This window comes from Battus philenor, unplaced genomic scaffold (assembly GCF_028537555.1).
Source record: "Battus philenor isolate CCGP_79_NKW_IND1 unplaced genomic scaffold, ilBatPhil1.0.hap1 SCAF_10, whole genome shotgun sequence".
Taxonomy (NCBI): Eukaryota; Metazoa; Arthropoda; class Insecta; order Lepidoptera; family Papilionidae; genus Battus; species Battus philenor.
Genome location: NW_027181662.1, coordinates 6,124,516 through 6,146,736, shown reverse-complemented (window position 1 = coordinate 6,146,736; position 22,221 = coordinate 6,124,516). Strand labels below are relative to the sequence as shown.

The window sequence follows — 22,221 nt, the reverse complement described above, 5'->3', positions numbered from 1 at the left end:
GACAAAAAGGTTATTTCAGTTGATTGCCTATAGAAATTAAAAACCTCATGAATGTCATTTTGTCGTTTTAGCTCATATACATGAGTGATGTTCCATAGAAGATACCGTAATCGCCAGGTTTTGCAGGCGGGTTGGCGATTGCAATATGTTATTATGGTATGCAGAGGACACTGCTGGCCATCCTCAAAAAATTGAGTATTTTGCTGTAGCTATCCTAAATAGTTAATGCGCAAAGAGTGAATTTTATAAGATTATATCCCAAGAATCGAACCCATGACCTACGATTACGTGCCCGTCTTCTATCACTGAGCTACCACTGAAGACATGTTGATATCAAATTTGTACTGAATCAGAAAATATAACAAATTCACTGATTTCGAAAAGTTTGCAACTGCTTTTTGTTCTCATTTCGTATGAGGAACTGGTTCTTATTTACTATTAGATAGTAGAATAACCTCATACTCAAATTCAAATTACAAATATCGATTCTAGAATCTACGATTATTTTAACAATATAAGGAATAGGTTACCACCGGCTCAGAAGACTGATGGGCTGAGAAAGGCCGGCCATAATTTTCATGTCTACATTAAAACATCAAGTATGTAAATGAGCCAACAAACCCAGTTCCACGCATTTCAATCAACTAACAAATCTCGTATGATTTATTAAGATTGAATAATATAGTAGTATAGTATATAGTTTTAATTTTAGATTTAAAACTAAAAATTTATGTCCAAGAATTTTTGACTTGTCTCGAAATAAATCGGTTATTTGGATATCAAAATAAATTGAGTAAGCTTCAATTTTATGATATTGACTTTTTCAAGCAGCTTTTAGGCCAGATAGGCGCAAATACTAAAAGTTTGATCTAATATTTGCTTTAGGGTTTAGCTCTAATAACATACTGTGAAATTGAATGAATAAAAAAGGCGAACGAAACTGAGATTGGAACACCTTAAGTGTTTCCTAAGTTTGAAAGGCAGAATTTATCGTCTTTGTAATAGACTTGCGTAAGTCATTGATTCCATGAAGGTTCCAAAAATTTAAATCAACCTACGTCACAAAATTTTTAATTTAACTGTTTAAGTCGTGATTGAGTGGCTACTGTATCTAAAGTAATAAAATCTTATTGCACAGATACAAAATATTGTTATGGCTAAACTATTTATTACGAGTTATACGTTACATTATTATTTCACTAATCTTGTGTATTTAAATTTCACACAATTTTATAGTCTAAAATTTAAATAAACATTTCGCATTAAGGTACTCTCCATGGAATATCATTATCATCATCATTTTAGCCGCAGTACAAGCCTAGGCCACCTCCACAGATTTCTAAAAAGATCGTTTTGAAGAGACCTTATTCTAGCGTTTTCCGATGATTTTAACTAGGTCGCCTATCGACCTTATAGGGGTACGTCCAACACTGCGGCTGGTACGTAGTTCCACCACAGAATCTTATAAAACAAACTGAAAAGAAAATAATATATAATGAGATAAAATAGCGCAAAATATAAATAAAACAGAGATCGGTTTAAAAACATATTCGTAAAATTAAAAATAGTTGTAAATGAAAACAATAATTGTGTCTATTAGTGAAAATTAATCGCAGAGTGTTTTCGTTGAAAACTCGCAATCAATTTCGCTTTTTTTATTTTTATTTATCGGTTCTCATCGTGGAAACATGGAAATTTCACGAGGGATTTAGAAAAAAATAATGAAAAAGAAGTCGGAAACTTTTGATGTCAATAAAAACCAAATTTATTTATTACTAACTGATCCAACAGACTTTGTAATGTCAGAAGATATTGGCCCGTCCAAAAGAAAAAAAAATGTAAACAATTATAATATGTTTTAAAGTAAATATTTTATTTATTGATTAAATAAAAAATAATTTATTTTAACGCTAAAGATGTGATCAAGAGAAAGGGGGATTTATTTTTGTAAACACAAAATGACCGTTAAATTGTAGTACAAGGTGTACCGAAAAAAAGTACGAAATCTATTATAAGCTAGGTTATAACTTATAGCAACTGAATTGAAAAAAAAAGTCCCGAAAAGAGTGAAAATATAGAACAAAAGAAATCGCAGCCAAAAGCAAATATAAAATGCAGCTAGGTATGTAAGGTAAGCAATTTAAAAATAAATGCATGTTCCGACATTTCTTTAATTTATGCTTGCTGTAGAGGCCGTGCCGGAAATAATTGATATCCCTTCAACCGCAGATCGAGAACATTGTTGTTCCCATTCTATAAATGGAATTTTTGTAAAAGTTTTCGTATAATATTTTAAATATAAATTTATCACATATTTCGTTATTTAATATTTATTTAAATATATATTGTCCTAACAATTATTACTACAGTATACGCATATTTCTTCACAACAGTAAGTGTATTCTTTATTCGTTACTTATGTCTTAAACTTACCTGTACCATATTTGCAATTCCTTACTTAAACTCATAAAACAAAATCTACGCTAATAAGTTATCTCTTCTTCTCCTATCCTCGCTAGGCCTTCTGTGGGAAGAATTAATGTAACTTTACTCTCATTGAATATTTTGTATCACTCATTGAATAATGTATATGACATTTTTGCAAATATCATCGGTCGTTAGAAAACTCTGGATGCAAGCCGCATCCGACAGTACTCATTAGAAATTTATAGGAGGAGCTAAAATAACGATAATAATATATTATTTAGCATGTTTGCTATTATTTTATTTCGTATTTAAAAAACTGCCTGCTTGTTTTCTCTGTCACTCTGGATTGACTTATAGAGAATGCCTGTAAAACATCACGCCCGTTATAGTACAAAGACGTGTGCAAAAAGACTAAATAGATAGAGTACTGCAAGATTTTTATTACGTAAAAAATCTAAGTAATATTAAAATTTTAATTGTCTAACATATATTAATTTGATTATTTTCGTCCGCTTATGATTTTTTTTTTTCATTTTTTTTTGCAATGAACTCTAAACAAAATTAAAGTAAATTCATAATAGAAAAGATGTTTTAAATGACACGTTACCTCTTTATCTTATTCAATTATGATTTATTTTTAAACTTAGTTTTCTCTTTTTAGGTATTGTTCACCACAATACAAATCGATCAGAAATACGACAGAAACTCTTTGTTAATTCTACCGTATTCGTTTCTCCCGCGAGATCACAAAGTAAATATCCATTACGTAGCGAACATCCAATCTCCTAGCCGGCTTACATTTTTTATTACAAAATCAAATCTTTCAAGTGTTTGCATCACGGAGCGTCCCCGTGAGCTCTAGAATGCGGAGAGGCAAACATAGTGAAGTGTCGACGAACACAGCTGTGTTTGCGTTTCATTACTCGCCGCTTACGTGATACAGTACCCCAGTATAGGGTTTATTGTTGTCTTATATTGCACTCCGAATCCTAAACGTAAAGTTTGAAATTAATTTTAACTAACAAGTCTTGTTTCGTCAATTTAATCTTCAACTTGGAAGCTCCCACATCTCTATCTCTGTGAGGAACATTTAGTTCGAGCAATGAGAACATTACATGAAAGACACGAAGTAAGAAATTAGAGAGGTACTATTACGAGTCCCATCTCTACGCTAAACACAAACCCTACTGATATAGTTTACAAGTTTAACAACTAAGTATTCTTTTATCTATGTATAAGAGATTTCCATGGATATTAGCGTCCGTGCCTTTGTTTTAAAAAGTTAACATTTTTCTCCTTTTTTCTTTGCTCTTGTTCGCTAAGTTACTGTAGTCTCTTCTTAAACTATTTCTAATAGTTTTGGTGCTTTGAGATTTTTTTAATGAAAATTTAGTGGCATTGTTTTTTTCATAACGCCCTTGCTATGTCCACTTTTTCAACATTTCAATTCGTAGGACCATTTCTGCGTCTTTATCCGTATTGATATGCTCAGATTGTTCACCAATATCTGTTCGGTGGTTGCCGATTTCGCTACATCGATGAATCTTGCGATGGCATCTTCAGTCTCATCCGGGATGTGACATTACTACCACCGCATGATGAATACTGTCGTACAGCCTGAGGGTGTTTGTTGTTCAACGAATAAGGAGGACCGCCTCGCTTTTTAGACCCTCTTTTTAGACTCGCAGATGACAAGTGTTATTGAACCTATCTCGATACTTACCTAATGAAATGTTGGAACCATAAATCAAAGACCTTGAAATTTTTAAAATTTGAACATTTGAAATTTCAATGAGTAGTTTTCGTCTAAACCTAAGAAATGTTTGTTTTAATATCGGATCCGATATATATATATATATATATATATATATATATAACTAATAAAATTCTTCTATACATATATGTATATTAAAACTTGGCAATTAAATTATTTTAATAAAGTATTGTTTTCAACTATACTAGTAAACAACAATACGTTATTTTTTCAGGTGCACTCTTTATTTTATTTCTCGTGTATGTTCGTAGTCCGTATTAAAAGCTAGTAGTAATCTCATATAAAAATAAAACAATAATTGTTTATTTTGCCGGTTGTCTTGCCTAATTCGTAACAGAACGTTTGACGCGTAAACGAAATTGAACGTAAACTGTTTTGAAATACGAGTGAAAATGGAGAAACTGGTTTAATTTTCCACTACAATAACTGCTCGCAGTCCGCTCAGTGATAGCATCAACGACTGCTATATTGAAAAAGTAATGAAAAACTCTCGACTGCGCTCAAAACTGCGGGCGTTATTGAAAAACTATTTCGTTTGGCTCGAGTGAATTTTGCGGTGATTACACCTACGGCATTATGTGGAAGCAACTTTCCCTAATGCTTGTTATAGAGCGGGAGTGCACTTCTCTGGGAACTTTCAAATATAATCAGCATAAGCGATCCACTTACAGTTTGTACCTGTTATTATATTCAACCTTTCTGTGTGTATGAACATAAATAATTTTTATGTATACAAAGTAATAAATGAAATATAATAATGATTTTGACCGCGGAAATCTAATGGTTATTAACAATAGTTGATGAATAGCTTGTTTCACAAAAATTGCATATATCTTGTTAACTATACGCGGGTTTAATGATGTGCTCATTTTCTGTCTTTAATGTATAGTACAACCCTATCCATAAATCAATGGTTTCATAAATAATGTAATAATAATATCATTAATAATACTGTTATTAAAATTCGGAGTATTACATAATGAAATTTATTAATGTCTTTTAATTTTCCTCTAAACTCTTAAAGAAAAATTTGTTGCGAAGTATTGATAACGATTTTTCAGAAATTAGAATAAGTGCTCTTTGCCCAAAAATGACTTGCTGACGTGCCTAATGTTTCTTTTATTGCATTTATATTTTCTTGGCAAAATATTAATTAGTACACTTAATTAGCAACATAAAACTTTTTAACTAATGTTACTTAACTCTAGTTTCTCAAGAAACATAACTTGCCTAGATACTAGTAATAGCGATGTTTATAATAATTTTCTGTTTTTCTTTTATATATTCATGCCTTTAATGCTTTACATTTATAACAATCACCTACTTTATTTTAACACGCTTATTTACATAAGCGTGTTAAAATAAAGTAGTTTATATTTTAAAAGTAGCGGAGTGAAAAATGAGATTTATATACAATGACCCGTCTCAGCTAGTTACTCCGTTGCAGTAGAGTTTTAATCTGTTCCAAAAGCTTTATGGATTTAGAAGCACAGCAAGAAAGGTTGTGTCGCTTACACTTTAAAATTAAATCTGGCTGCCAACAGCGAAATGCTGCTGACAAAGGACTGATGCGGCGAGTACAAAATAGCAATAATAATATCTTCCGAAAATATTGCTACTCATTTATTAATTGAATATTTTTTTCTCTTTGAATCACTTCACTCACAGCTTAACAGTGTACATCAAGACTATACTAGACGAGACTTAATAAACACTAGGTTCGAATAGAGCTCCTTTATAATGACATCTCTTAACCTACGTAGTTTTTGGTAATCATTTTCTCAAATGTATTTAATTTAATAATCATTTCCAACTTGTATGATCACATTATTCAAGGCCTGTTCATGAATGTTGCTTTTATATCCAATTTTGTTAGTTTAGAATGATATTTCAAGCTTGTAAATTATTTTCAGTACAAATTACCTACTTTTAACAACTGTATGGTTTGAGCTTAGTATTTATCTAGTGGTAAGTGTGCTTATGATTAAAGTCATTTTAAAGTTATCTTCTATTGGGGTACAAACATTATATTAAAAAGAGACAATAGATATTTTCATCTTAATAGAATTTTATATTACATATTACTCAATATTTATACTATAAACTGTGTAGTAAATAATATTTAGATTTTAGCTTATTTTTAAACAGCTTATTAGTAAATAGTATATGAGTCTCACTAAAAGCAAAATAAGGTTCGGCTTCTAAGTGTTATTCTGTATGAAAACATTTAATTACTAATAATTTTTGTTATATGTTAACAATGAATGAGACGAGATATAATTTGTCGTCGTTTCAGCCCATAGATGCCCACTGAAAGGTACAAGGCTCCGCCAAGACACATATGGGTGGATACACTATAATCGCCACGATTAGTAGTCGGGTTGGTGATCGCTTGGTGGTATAATGGTACGCAGGGGATCCCTCTGCCATTCTCTGTAAACTTGTTTGTACATAGTTGCAATCCCATATAATCAATGCACAAAGTGTGAATTATATAAGATTGTATAAATTCCGTAGTTGTTAAAATACAGGTTATTTTTAGTAACACTAAATTTTAGGTAAGTAGTATAAACCAGAAATAAGCAACATGCGGCCCGCTAACCATTAACTATGGACGCGCGGTCTCACAGACCGCTTGCAGTTTGTAATTTTTTTGTTTACCCCTTTCCCTTTGCTCCCCGCGTTTAATGCTCTCAGTAGCTTCAGTTTTAGCGCCGAAACGTATGTTGAGATGAGAAGTTGTGTCGGCGGACACAAATTAGCTGAGTTATTTTACTTTATACTTGAACCGCGGTCTGTCAGACCGCACGTCCACGTTTCCTGCGTAAATAATATAAACGGTGACTTTTTTTATTTGATTGTTTTATGTTATTTTCATTTAAAATGTCAATGAATATTGAACGAGGAGATGGCCTATGCTCATTTTATATCGCATTCTTGACTTGTGTGGTACAAATACTCATGTACTACACAATGAGCACCAGGGCCAAAAAAGAGAAAGTGGAATATTCCTTAAAAAAAATAGCACGATCTTTAGTCGTTCCGCATATGCAAAGACGAGCAATAAAACCAAATATTCCAAACGAATTGAAAATGACAATGAGGCGATTTTTATTAGGGGCAGATATGCTCCTAGATGAACCCCCCCAGCCAGGAGAGTGATTCATTAAAGGGAAAAACATGTCGTCTTTGTCCACCAAAACTAAAGAGAAAGTCCAATTACATTTGTATAAGTTGTATGCAAGTCATTTGTTTACAGTGTTCCAAATCCTTGTGCAAGGACTGCTAATAATTTTACACAAATTGGACCAATGTCAAAATTTTTGTATTTTAATTTGAGAAGACTTTTATTCCTTTTTATATTAGATTATACCCTAGATTTATAGCTTTGATTGTTATTTTTTCTAAAAAGTTTAAATCATTCAAGTTTTTCGTCCTAAAATTGATCTCTAGTAAATGTATGCCAAAAAGTACCTTTAATTGTTAGTATGCTTAATTTTATTTACAAATAAAGAAAGATTGTTTAAAAAAGTCGAAATTATTTAATTTCAATATATCTAAAATACAGTAAATACAAAACTGTACAAATAAAATTAAAATTTACGTAATATTTGGACTTCAGAACATAGCGGTCCGAGAGACCGCGCGTCCATGGTAGTGTGACAAAAAAATGACGTCCATAGTTAAAGGCTAAACATGTTTATGTGGCCCGCAAAAAATCTCTAACATTGAACTTATTTTATCGACTTTCTCTCGTCAATATATTGTTAAGGAAATAATTAAAAATTAAATTAAAATGGTGGTACATGCTAAACCGAAAGATTTTATTAATAATAACTACCGATTAAAACTGAGTGATGAACAATTAGAAAGCTGCGCACATATAATATATACGCTAGTATCGAAAAAACGTTGCCAAATATATGATTAAAATTTCAGGCATATTCGTTCTTCCGATCTTATCTCTTTTATTTTTATTTTTTCTTATTCTAATCTTAATTAATAATATTTTTTAATTATTAATAAGTGTTACATTATATGCGGTTCTCCAAAAAATATTAAATTTTATTAGCCCTTTGATTAAAAAGGTTACTCGCCCTTGGCATAGATCGTTCACGTTACATACAATATCAAACATCTTTGTGTTCATAAAAGCATTCTCTAATTTCTTACTGACATAGAATAAAACCCAAGATGTTCTCATCGGTGTTTGTACAAGGGTAGACGGACGCATAAAGATTGTTAAGAGGGCTCGTAATAGAGTATTCTCGATCCCGTAGTTCTGAATACGTACTCATATAATGTCAAACGCAACATGGTCTGGTTGATTTCAATACAAATACAACTTTTGACATACTCTTTGCGTTGGAAATGTCTAGATATCTTCAATGTAACATTATTGGACATTAAAGATATCGCGTCATTATTATTATGAGGCAGTGCCGCCGAAATAATTTCTACGATTATTTTATATAAAAAAACTACTACTGCAAGAGCTAAGGACTAAATTATAACTCAAAAACTAGTAATTCTATCAAAAAAATTGGTGTTCTGACGGTTGCTTTTCAATACTTATTTAATAACATATTACTTATACCCTAAAATTTTAAAAAGACATTTTAACAATAACATGATAAATACAAAATCTAAAATTAAACTCGTAACGCCTAATTTCGCCTTAAAAAAGTTAACAAATCCCAAAGGGCCTGAGTGTACGTATATATAAGTTCCACAAGATGTTTAGACCTTCGTTTTCTTAGATATCTGAAATTAAAAGCAAATTATTAAATAAATGTTATTGTAGTATTCAAAAGTTCCTGTTCTGGTTCTGGACGGCTCTTGTCAACATGTCGGCATTCCGATCTGGTGGTTTATTACCGTTAAGGTTAAAAGATACGAAGAAAATGTTAAAAAATTGCATGTACATGCCTATTTGAATCATAGTGTTTGGAATTTTAATAGCGTAACTCGAAGTCTCAATCGTAAATCTCTGATTTAACTGTTTTTCTCTAATGAGTCTAAAATTCTATTACTTGCATTTACAGCGCATTTTTATATTATCCAAAAGCTCTTTTCAGGGAAACAAAGCAAAGTAACCTGTTTACATTATATCTGAAAAAAAGCACAAACGGATAGGAACTAACTTGCAAGCCGTTCCGTTTTATGCCGCCATTATACACCAGTTAATCCTTTATTTTTTATTTTGCCAACCCACTACAGACGAACATAATTGACCGAGTACTCTTTTTAATTGTTACAAGCACTTACATCATTAAAAAATAAATTTTAAATAGATTAGACGAAATTAGGAAGAACTATTGTAAGCCTTATAATTAAAATACTAACAATACAAACTAAATAGTGTTGAAGAAAAAAATATCTCCTGATATATGTACAAACAATCAAATTTAAACATTATATTTGTTTGTCGAAGATTTTAATGATATATTGTTTTTTTTTTTAATTTCTCAATTAAACCTAAATAATAGTTATTTCGTTATATTAGTTTCACGGAAAGTCGCTGAATTTGGGCAGCACAGGAACGAAGAATTGCTCGTCTGGAATGGAAGTGGGCAGGGAAATTCGCTTTGCAACCGATAGTCATTAGGGCTGAAAGGTTCTTGAGTATCGACCACAATACGGTAGACGCGGTGTAAATAGGCCCCCTACAAGGCGAAACGACTACATAGTTAAGGTTGCAGGGAGTCTAGACACTGGCAGTGGAAGACCGGTCGTCGTAGCGGTCTTTGACGGAGGCCTAAGCAAGAAGAAGACATGCCAACAGCAAAAACTGTACAAGCTTACATCACTGTTGTATAATATAGTGCAAAATTAAATATGTTTCCCTTTTGTCGGCTCACACAGCCCTGATTATAATTATGCTAGCCTATATCTATACGTTAACAAATTAATAATACAGAAAAACAATTTTGAATAGCTCTCTAAATAATAATAAAATACGTATGAATTATGACAGTAAATAATTTACCAATTAGTTCTAATTATACAGCCAGCCACACAAGTTGCAAACCAAAGCTCGTAAGTTTAAAGTTCTCTCTCAAACATTCTGGATTTGTGGTTTAAGCGAAACATTATGTAATGTAACAACGCCGAGATCACTGTTGTCAGGGTTTGTTATCGCACCACATGACACCATACATTTAGGCCAATTAACCTAGAAACCACCTGATCCTCTTAATTTAATATTACCAGCGGTCGCTTTATGACCGGACGGGGATACAGCTAACTCCAACTCAAGTAAATTAGATTGTTTTGTTGTGTTATATACGGAGATGTGTCAAAATTTATAAAACTTTGAATATAAATTAGGAATACGTATAATTGAAAACATACCGAAATTAAAACATAAATAATGTCATTATTTTCAAAAAATACTAATTTTTAATGGTCATCATCATCATCATCGCCTCTCAAAAGTTGACGCAAGATCTCAGATACAGTTTTTCTACAAAAATTAGTTATCGATAACATTGACTAATTAATTTTAATAAAGTGATTTGCTGACGACAATTAACTTTGTTGTACCGTATGTGTAAATCCTACAACAATACAATTTCATAAATAGATGTTTTACTTATAAAATACCTCAAATTATATTCATAATGTTTTATTCTGAAGAATCACAGTGCACCTTAGTTCATTTTTTTACTTTTTAATAGCGTGTAGTGTTCACTTCTAAAAAAACTATACACCTCGTAAAACGTTAAAACAATTAGTACCAGCTTAGTGAAAGCAGCTTAGGATATCATCACGTTATACATCCACTTCTTCTCTTCTTTTTAGCCGATAGACGCCCACTGCAAAGCATATGCTTCTCCCTAAGATCGTTACCGTGACCGATCTTGCACTGACCGCATCCAATGACTTCCCATGATCTTAACAATTTTGGCGGCTCACTTAGTGAAGGCTTACCCGTAACGCAAATACCGGCTTGTAGTCGCCACTCGTAAACGATATACATATTATGTGAAAATCATTAGATCAGGTTTTGAAAATCTCCTGTATCATTTGTTTTCGTATTGTATTGTATATTATGTCATTTTGTATTCAATTATTTATATAGTGTATTTAAATACAAAAGCAAGAAAATCTGCTATTTGAGAAATTGGTTAAATTTATAGTTGACTTCATTCTATTTTTAAAATCATTTGGACAATTTTTTGGTCGAAATCAAATTCAATACCCGAAAAGGTAGAATAAAGGGCCTTAAAATAGTTTTCTTCCCGTCGCGCAGTATTATACGAAAAGAGCATTAATAAATTACTATTCTTGTATATATATAATACGTTGTAATTTATTTTATTAAAATGTAAAACTCCAGAGTGTTTCAGATTGTGTTATATATATATATATATATATATATATATATATATATATATATTTCATATAAATTGGTATTTTCTTTATATTTCGACAAAATACAGGGAGGACCATTAAGTTAAACGGAGTTTAAAATATCATACAAAAAAACTACAAAAGCAAAGCTAAATGTCCAACCTCTTCGAACCTAGACCGCAAGACAGAAGAACTCACAGACACTTCGCTTATGGGATAGCAGAGATTTCGTTACGAATGTTGTTGTCTTGAGCTGTGCGATCGTCGTAAGCTTATTAGTGTTAGCTCGGTTGTTGACGTACCCTAATGAAAATAAATCACTAGTGTGAGAATATTTCAATAGAGTTCTCTCGACGTGATGTCAGTTTTACATTAAACATTTCGTTTACAACTGCTAAACGCTCATTGGACGAATACGATGTCGCACTATGTTATTGGAACCAGATCCCGTCGATGTAAATTTATAAATTATGCAGTTGTGAAAAAAAGTTTAGTAACAGAAATTTGCATGCGTTTCTGACTTACTCTTATTTGTGTGAGTATATGTCAAGTAGTCAAATCATGATGATTTATATCAACCACAATTAAATTAACGCCAAGATATAAATATAATAATTAATACATAAATATTTGTTTTGTTCGCAGGTCTATTTGAAACGGAAGGCGTTCACATACCAGGAACTGAATGCGATTACCAGTTCAGCCGTTCAGGCAGCCGTCCAGCTCATGGACGCTTCTACAGCCCACGTTACCCTTCTATCTACCCCAATAACGTGCGATGCTCCTACCATTTTCACGGCAGGTTAGTTACTATATTTGCTAATGATGTTATAATTACCTATTAACTATTAAATATTTAATTCGGTTAAATTGAGAGTAATTAAGTTTGGGCGTTAAAATTGCAAATTCTAAGATAAGTGTCCATGGTTCTTAAAATCAAACAAATTTTAGTTTTACGATATTACTCGTAAATTCTAGTTGCATTTCCTTGATAGGTGTGAAATATTGTGTGTCCCACTCTCACTTACCAATAGTTATTCTTTACTTACATCCTAATTGTCTTAATACGACCTCTAACTTATAGATCACGAGTGTCATTATTCAAAGTCCAAGTATTTTCTTTTATTCGTTGTCTCCATATGTCACTGCTCTCTGTTCTTCTAGTTGATTCTCTCTTGTCCTCTCTTCTAGTGTCCACTACTTGAATATCTTTGTTATCAGCAGTAACTTGACAATATTATTTTTTACTAGAAACCATTTAGGATTAGGTAATGTGTCCTTTTTGAGGGATTCCGTAACAAGTGTAAGTACTGCGCTACTTAGATGTCCACTGCATCAATATTGCAGCCTTATGACGTCTACTACCCGATATGGGCACCCCCACGTATTTCCGAAATGACTCGGTGAAACTGGGAACCAGCGTCTTCTATTAATATTGTGGGTAAACGTCATACTTAGCGCTTACCAATCCGTAGTTTCCACACCAGATCATTAAAGTCTCAAGAATCTTAAGACGCTTAAAAGAATTTTTATAACATTATATATATGATAATATAGATATACAAATCTGGTTAAAAGTTGTTTTAATGTTATCACATAATAAATCTTCTGTCTGATTTGCAATGAAAACTAGAGTACAGACAATTTTCTTTTTCTGACCTCATCTTAATTCATTGAAGTGGTTAATGATTTAATATTTAAATGAACTTTAACATTTTATGTATATAAGCTAGAGGGCTTGAAATATTCTTTACTGACAGTTATTTGAAATATGTAACTATAAAGTGTACCTCTTGTATGTAATATGTAATTAACTCTTTCTCACGAATATGAAATTTGTTTTAATGTGTTTTTTTTATCACCAGGCCGAAAGACCGTGTCAAAGTAGTGTTTGAAGAAGTGTCACTACAAAAAGGCGATATAAGGTACAGTTATAATTAATTATGATTTTTAATATATTAGAATTGTAAATAAATTTTTTAATCTAATATCTTCGTAAACTTTATGCCAGTCCTACTGAATAATATAATCACGTATGAGAATTTTTAGAAAAGTTTCCATTTAAGATGATATTGTCAAAATTATTTGATATTTGTAAATAAGTATATTCGTATTTTCTAAATATATATGCAATATAGTAAAGGGTTGTAAAACTAAATTTATCGATAAAATTTCGTTAAATGTGGACAATTATACAAGTCTACCTTACTTTTTCAAATTCCTTATAAATTGCTAAAATAACGAAAGAGTACAATGATTTAACACATGTATACTTTCATTCTAAAAAAATTATGAAAATAAAAGTTACTTGAAATTTACAATGTGGTAATGACTGACCGATTATGGAAATCTAGCTTTTTAGTTATTAGCTACTTGCAAACTTTACATACCATTTACATTGGGTTTATATTTTTTTCATGTCAAGTTTTATTTATATTCCCTTTCATCCGTTTTATACTTACTATAAGCGTTTACTTCGTTTCAGCTTGTTTTTAAGACATCGCATAAAATCTGCACTTTTAGATTGCCCAACAATGAATTTTGACTGTGTTTTTCTGCTTAGATGCAGAGACATTTGCTCCGTATATAAACTGGTATTTGACTTACAAATCTAGCTTACTACTTTCTAATTCCATCGAAATATTATCCGTGTAATTTTATTAGTAGGGACTTGTAAAGAGTGGACAATTGTTCAAATCTAGCTGACTTCTACATAATTTCAATGAATTTGATATGTAATTTATTAAAATAGTAAGGTAAGAGTGTTTTAATCTCACCAGAAAAGCATTAATAAAACTGCAAGTACAGCTCAGGATTATCGCACCGAAAATTTTAAATAAATTTTAATGATACAGCGAAGTAGCGCTCTTAAACCAGTTTAAAATTGTTCATACCTCGCAAATTACGCGAGGGACTTGAGCCTTACATAAAAATATTAAACAGTTATTCTCGTTACAGCGCAGAACGGATACGTAATAAGATCGCGATTAAATTAGCATTCCCACGTCGACAATGCAGCCGGCACAAAATGAATTATAAACGTTACAGGCGCGCGGTCGCTTCCGTTAATGAGGGCAAGCTATAAACCATATCCACTTGTTTAATTAACCGAATAATGCATGAACGGGCGCTTTGTGACCGAATTGCATTGCTATTTGGTGCTAACGCGAAATGTCAGCTTGATTTCAGATATAACTTTGGTTCTTAAAGTTTATCAAAATTAAAACGCAGCTTATATTTAAAAGGACTTGCCTTTTTGATGATTGTAATAAGTTGAGAAAAAAGTTTCTTTGCATTTTGGATGAAAATTAGAAATTCTATTTTTTTATTTAACCATAATATGTGGACGCCATATAGTTCGACGGCATGTTGTAGATGTTGGACATGATTACATTGCCTTAAATATTCTGGGAATGTCATAAAAAAGCAACTCGTCGTTTTTGCAGTCCTCTCTTGAGATGTTACTCTGATACTGCCTATTATAAATTCAATTCAAAAGGGACCAAAACTAGTGAAAATTCTAAAGGTGCAAGGTCAAGACTATATAGTAGATGCTTTACCCCCTATTAGTCTGTCTTAATTTTTATTATATGGCCAAAAATCACGCCCCTGGTATTGATTAATTCCTGCCGTTTTCTTCTTAGTTCTTGCTTTGATCTTATCAGTTGGTCTGCCCGGTAAAATCGCGTAATAAACAATGTCATTCCTCACTTCAGACGAGCAATTCTTCTGCAGATCTCCTTATTTTTGATTCAATATCGCAGCGAAATTCCGAACACAACCATGATCATTGCCCTCTGGATGACCTCGGGCCGTGTTATGAGGCCCGTCGTAAGCGACCACGCCTTCGATCCGCATGGCATCACTGTCAACACTAAATGGTCAAAATCGTTCGTCTTCTTGCGATATTTTACATTTTTCATTAAAATATTTATTCCTTATCTACAACTTGCTTTTACTTGAGACACATATGTTCTAATAAATCTCTGACAAGACATTTAACATACTTTGAGACGCAGCTCGTAATTTAACATTATCATACTTGTAGAACAAAGATCTCACAAACATTAAACTTTGTTAACACGGGTATAATTTGAAGCAACACTAACGTGCCTTCCCTTAAGTTTAATTACTTTACTAGATGAAAACATAACAAAAGTCCTCGAATAGTGGTATGCCGAAATAATCTTGATGCTAAGACGAATACACATTCGTAAGATCTTTTACTAATTTAAATTATAATGAAAATAGCTATTTAATTCTTGGCAATAATTTTATGTTATCGTGTCTGTTAATCTATGATATGTGTATATCACAGATAAGTAAGTGTTTACAGATAACTTATTATTTGAAAACTGAAAAGAAACCAGTGTTATATTATAGGCTTTTGTGTGATTCTCACAAAACTTAATAAATTGGATCCTCGTTCATTCTTCTCTTTGTTGATTGTCTAGTCAAATGAACGGCCCTCTTATACAACCACTCATATCAAACAATAACTCATGACAGTTAAATGCCTGCGCTATCTATCGGCGTTCTCCGAAGTTACTGCGTCCCGAACGCCATCTTGTATGAAATTTAGAAGTTTTTAACTTGATACGCCGCATCATACCGTTTTGCTTATATGTACTATATGTCACAAATTTAATTACATCTTTTTTTTAATAGACATAATTGCACAATGATTTCTAATACCATATAAAGTCAACTTTATGGGTAAAAGCAGATTATTAATGATATTCCGTATGGGTTTTTGCTTTAAAATGGTTGTGTACATAAAGACTAAGTAAGTGATCAAGCACATCGGTATCGCTTAAATACAATTTGTTGAAAATAGTAATCTAGTAACATTGAAGACGTTTATTTTAAATATATCAATTTTTTTATTCATATATTTCTTTTAAGCTTTCTCTATAATATGGTATCGGCAAGAAACATTACTATACTTAACATATTATTAGTTTGATCAATAATAAAGACAATTGCTGTGTTTGTCGCAAATCGTTCAAAAATCAAAAAGTCAAAATCATTAGGTAGTAACCGTAAAATGACAGAAGGTGCCCGCCCGATGCATAACTTGTCTATCTGCTAGGCTATGTCGGTTACATTCGTTTTCTTACATACGGATCGCCTCATTTGTGTTAAAAATATATCTAAAATATATAAATAAAATAAAAAACTTTTTAATTTAATATGTGGCCAGTATTTTGGAGCCGCTATATACAACTATTTCATCAGGTTGAGAGGTTGTTGAGCTCTTAGATCGCTTCCGTAAACGCTTCAAGAAGTGACTAGGGTCAAAGGCCCCCACAAAAGGACCTCAGTTTTGGTTGTCATTCGTTGATAATACCCGCTTAACGTTCCCACACAAAAAAGTCCCAGACGGTCAATACTCGGCTTGGCCATTTGCTATTGCCTGGCTAATGTAACTACTTCTACTTCGAAGAGCGTTAGGGCTGGGAGAAGAAGTGTCAGAAGAAACTTCAACAATTATTCTGTTTTAATTCTTTCTGTTCTAATTCTCTTGTATGTCAAAACATGTTTCAATACTTATATAAATCAATAATGGCCACTTTTGGACTCGAAAGCATAAGTTAAACGTGTTTTCACTGGGATTTACTAGTAGAACAGCAACGACTTATTTAAGATAAATAGTATACCATAGTTTCTATGCAGGATTACGAAGTTAGTCCTTTGAAGCCGGGGAGCACTCATCTTATTCATCCTAAAATTTACAATATTCATCACCGTCACACATCAATACATGAAAAGAACTAAGGTCAAAACTTTTTGGTAGACAATCAAATGTGAAATTAGTAGATCCGCAGACGAACGAAAGTAATCAAAATAGTTCAGGGGATTGGCGAGTTGAAATGGGCGGAGTAGAAAGTTTACTTTCTTGGTTAGTTAGCCGCTGGGAGTCCAAAGAGTATAGAAACCAAGGACGGGCAAGCGTAGAACTTGAAATAGACATACAACATAAAGTAAACATACAACCTTGTTAAGATCTTCTGAAAACACTCAATAGAAGCTGCTTCCAACCTTTCCTTTTAGAAGTTTATAAAAGAGTCCTATCTCCAGCAGGGAACGTCTTACGCTTACGTTAAATAACGGTGCATACCACTGGCGTAAATAATAAGAGTTAGTCAGTGGTGCGATCCTCTTCTACTGCAGAATAAGTAACGATCATTACGGTAAACCATCCTTAATCTTGACGCTTAAGACACTGGCGTAGGGAGTATCGCGAGGAATTGGATTTTTTTAATTTATGATGGTCTGTGAACCAGATTCACTAAACTCATCTCTGACTAAAACTAAAAAGCCGAAAGGCTAACAAATATAGTATGATCCGAAACAATTCACAGACAGAGTTTTTGCTATTGCCTGGCTAATGTAACTACTTCTACTTCGAAGAGCGTTAGGGCTGGATGAAGAAGTGTCAGAAGAAACTTCAACAATTATTCTGTTTTAATTCTTTCTGTTCTCATTTGCTTGTATGTCAAAGCATGTTTCAATACTTATATGAATTAATAATGGCTACTTTTGGACTCGAAAGCATAAATTAAACGTGTTTTCACTGGGATTTACTTGTAGAACAGCAACGACTTATTTAAGATAAATAGTATACCATAGTTTCTATGCAGGATTACGAAGTTAGTCCTTTGAAGCCGGGGAGCACTCATCTTATTCATCCTAAAATTTACTATGAACATAGTTCGTTGATAGAGAAATAAATGGATTAATTAAGCTGGGTCAGATATAATTACACGATGCAAATGTAATATTATTATTAGTTAGACAGTATTAATTAAGACAAACATTCGCGAAGCCTCTGCGAAATGTCACATCGTAGACTTCCGCTTATGGACAACAATTTATAAATACATTAGAGAAAGGGCAAGGCTTGCAGCTTAAAATTAATGTTCCTTTTCTTATGTATAGCATCACTTTTGTAAACTTATTATTACATTGTATTACTTAATCTAGCAAAAAGTATATGCCTCTCTCAATGTAGACATTAACTTGACGATATTAAAATTAGTTACTATTTAAGTAAGAAAAGGACCAATATTTAGCCACTTCCGCACATGCTGTGGTAGTCGTGCAACAAAATGCGGCAAACAATGCAAATTACACAACGGTGTAAATAAATGTACTGTAAATCATTTATATCATGAACAATAACATTAAAGTATTAGTAGAGTTTAAACTTTTTATTTAAATTAGGGAGCCATTTTAGTTTTGTAAACCAAAGTATCATCAAATATTGTAACGAAATGTTATTACTATGGTTGAAATGCGTAGTGTGGCACCCATTTTTTTGGATGAGTGTATCACTTTAAACATTATATACGTGTCATCGCTTTTATTCCCCGACAAGATATAGGAATTTTGTTATATTTACAGTACATTAAAATATAATATATGACAAAAACTTATGACATATTTTGAACAAGATTAAATAGATTGCTGAATTCAAATTTAAATTGTACTTATGAAAATTTGTGAGCCGCGAACAGGTTTTACAAAATAATAAAAAAATCGTTTGCGTCCAAACTGAATTTACATTTGCACAATAGCACGCTATGAAATGTAAATTATTCTTAAAACACTATTTCACACCAGCGGGGAAACTACCAAAAAAAAAACGTCAGCGAAATAACTGCAAAAGTTCGTATTGAATAGACAGACATACATTTATTACGTGTAAGCTGAACTAAAATTTGTTACGTGAAATATTTTTCCAACTAAACTTTTTCGTGTAAAAATGACTTGTACTTCATTAAATTACATTGCATATTGAAAACTCCAAATATATATTGTATATATATATATATATATATATGTGTATATATATATATGTATATATATCTATATATATGTGTATATATATATGTATATATATATACTCAAATATACAATATAAAATATACTTATTAGGTCTTTATTAATTCTTGTTCATTAACTTATTATCGAATAACCTGCGGTTTTTTTTTGGATCGGATTGTCATTGCTGGCTAAATGGCATTTGCAAATTCCGCGAGTTCGAAGAGTTAGGACGCATAGTAACCTAAACTTAGCCTAAACTTAGACTTCTTTTAAAGTAGCTAACTTTGGGTCGGACCACTACATACTGCAATTTTGCCGGATTAGGAGGCCGCCGAGCTCTTAGATCGTTTCAATGAACGATTAAGGTCAAGGGCACTAAACCTGCGTTATATTTTTGACAACTACTCTGCATATCAAATTGCCATACCTTAAGACCCTTTAATATTTACTTTCCTATAATACTGACACCTATTTAATTTTTTTTTAATATTAACATTTGGTTTCATTTAAATCACCGTTTTGTAATTTTAATGTAAGAGTATATAATGTAACATTAAATATAAAATATAAGAAAAATAAGCCGGTTATTTAGTCTAAATTCCCAAGGCACAAGGTTATTCTTTAAAAAAATTCAAACATAAACCTTTTGCATATCTTGAGTTCTTGTATATGTTACTGCAAGGTAATATAGGAAACACTTTGGAAATATATTTATGGTATTTCATCTACATCAAGCAAAATATTATTCTAGCTCCAATAATAACGCTGTACTATTCCAACGATAATTAGTGTTTGGCCGCGTATCGGATTTTCCATTAAATGTCGTTAAATTACACCTAAACGCTCTGATTGATATATGAGCCATCGCAAGCGATTATTATGTGACCACAACCGAACCGCAACTAACAGACGGCAGCGCGGTGTCCTATCGATACATATCTATTCAATTTCCTATTTATTTACGTCACAAATATTACAGATATAATTGATATTATCTCAGATGTTTTTGAGCAGTTGACTAACACTCTTTACTAATATAATCACCATTGTGTTTAGCATTTCACATATTCATAATCGTCAGACATCGATCCATGGAAAAACTAAGGTCAGAAATTTTTGGTAGACAATCAATTGTGAAATTAGTAGATCCATAGACGAACGAAATTAACCGAAATAGTCCAGGGGATTGGCAAGTTGTAATGGGCGTATTAGAGAGCTTGCTTTCTTGGACAGTTAGCCGCTGGGATTCAAAGAGTATAGAAACCAAGGACCGGGAAGTGTAGAACGTGAAATAGACATACAACATAAAGTAGACATACAACCTTGTTAAGATCTTCTGAAAACACTCAACAGAGGCTGCTTCCAACCTTTCCTTTTAGAAGTTTATAAAAGAGTCCTATCTCCAGCAGGGAACGTCTTACGCTTACGTTAAATAACGGAGCATACCACTGGCATAAATAATAGGAGTTAGTCAGTGAAGCGATCCATACCCCTCTTCTACTGCAGAATAAGTAACGATCATTATGGTAAACCATCCTTAACCTTGACTCTTGTGGCACTGGCGTAGGGAGTATCGCGACGAATCTATTTTTTTTTAATTTATGATGGTCTGTGAACCAGATTCAGTAAACTCATTTTTGACTAAAACTAAAAGCCGAAAGGCTAAAAAATATAGTGTGATCCGAAACAATTCACAAACAGAGTTTTTGCTGGAACCGCCTGAACGTTCAGATCTTTGTATATTATATTACACTATACGTCGGATATAAGAAGATTCTACGAATCTGCGCGGTAATACAAGTGTGGTATAGTCACAAACCTCGCCGACGTCATTAATATAATTTGACTATGTTTATGTAACCTACTGAAATAATCATTATACATTACCATCTAAATATAAGCACGGCCACCCGGACTATGTGGCCATTTAGGACAGTTCAAACCCATTTTTCAAAATTATAGATTTTATTAAGTTAAAACGGCTAACAAACTTTGCATAGTTATAGTTATAAAATTTTATATTTGAATTTAAAATAACATAACTCAGACTTAAATTATCACACTATAAATAAAACGGTAAAAAATAATTATTGCGTCGTTTTTTAAAAAAAAGTGATAGATTATTAAATTATATGCTTTAATAAAAATATTTATTATTACTACACAAGGCTCCTTGGGCCAAAATATTAAAAATGTTAATTTTGCGTTATAATTTCAGCTGCCTGCGTCGTGCGGACATCATCAAAGTATTCGACGGAAAGGACACAAGCTCACCGGCTATAGCTATGCTGTGCAACGAATTAACAGGTAAATAAACACCTCAGGTTATTTAACCAATTAACGTTCAGTAATTAAACGTAGTTGCAGACAAGCTGAAGTACCGAAATTGCTCTAACCAAATGCAAGCGAAGCATAAACGGTTTTAGATGCTTAGTAGAGCTGGTAGCATTAAGTTTACATCGTGATCTACAAATCGCTACATATGTATCTCTATTATTTCTATATTATATTAATTTAAACGTTATTTAAACTTATCAAATACAGATCGAAAATATAAATATTAATATTACATAGGTACGTACTTAAAACTGCTTGTATTCTTATTATCGTTAATAAAAATATCCGTAGAGAAAAAAATAAATATGATGGAGTCACAGTGACTGTTTCCTTATATTGCGTATTGCATAGCGAATAAATCCTTCATATCACAACAACGAATCAGAACCTTCTAATTTGAAACACAAAGATTAAAAAAAACTCCAATTGCTAAAGTATATCCCCTATAAGTACATTAGCGGAAAGTTTAAGCCTTGTAGTAGGCGCCTATTGTCTAA

The 22,221-nt window shown here is 32.2% G+C and overlaps 1 protein-coding gene across 1 annotated transcript in view; it reads left to right on the top strand.

Moving 5' to 3' along the window:
- The window catches only part of Sol1, a 365,472-nt gene that overhangs the window by 189,594 nt on the left and 153,657 nt on the right, over nucleotides 1-22,221 (top strand). Inside the window, exons 5-7 of the mRNA XM_068770529.1 lie at nucleotides 12,203-12,359; nucleotides 13,423-13,482; nucleotides 21,606-21,694. Coding sequence (XP_068626630.1) covers nucleotides 12,203-12,359; nucleotides 13,423-13,482; nucleotides 21,606-21,694 — 306 coding nt within the window. The remainder of the gene's footprint in view (nucleotides 1-12,202; nucleotides 12,360-13,422; nucleotides 13,483-21,605; nucleotides 21,695-22,221) is intronic.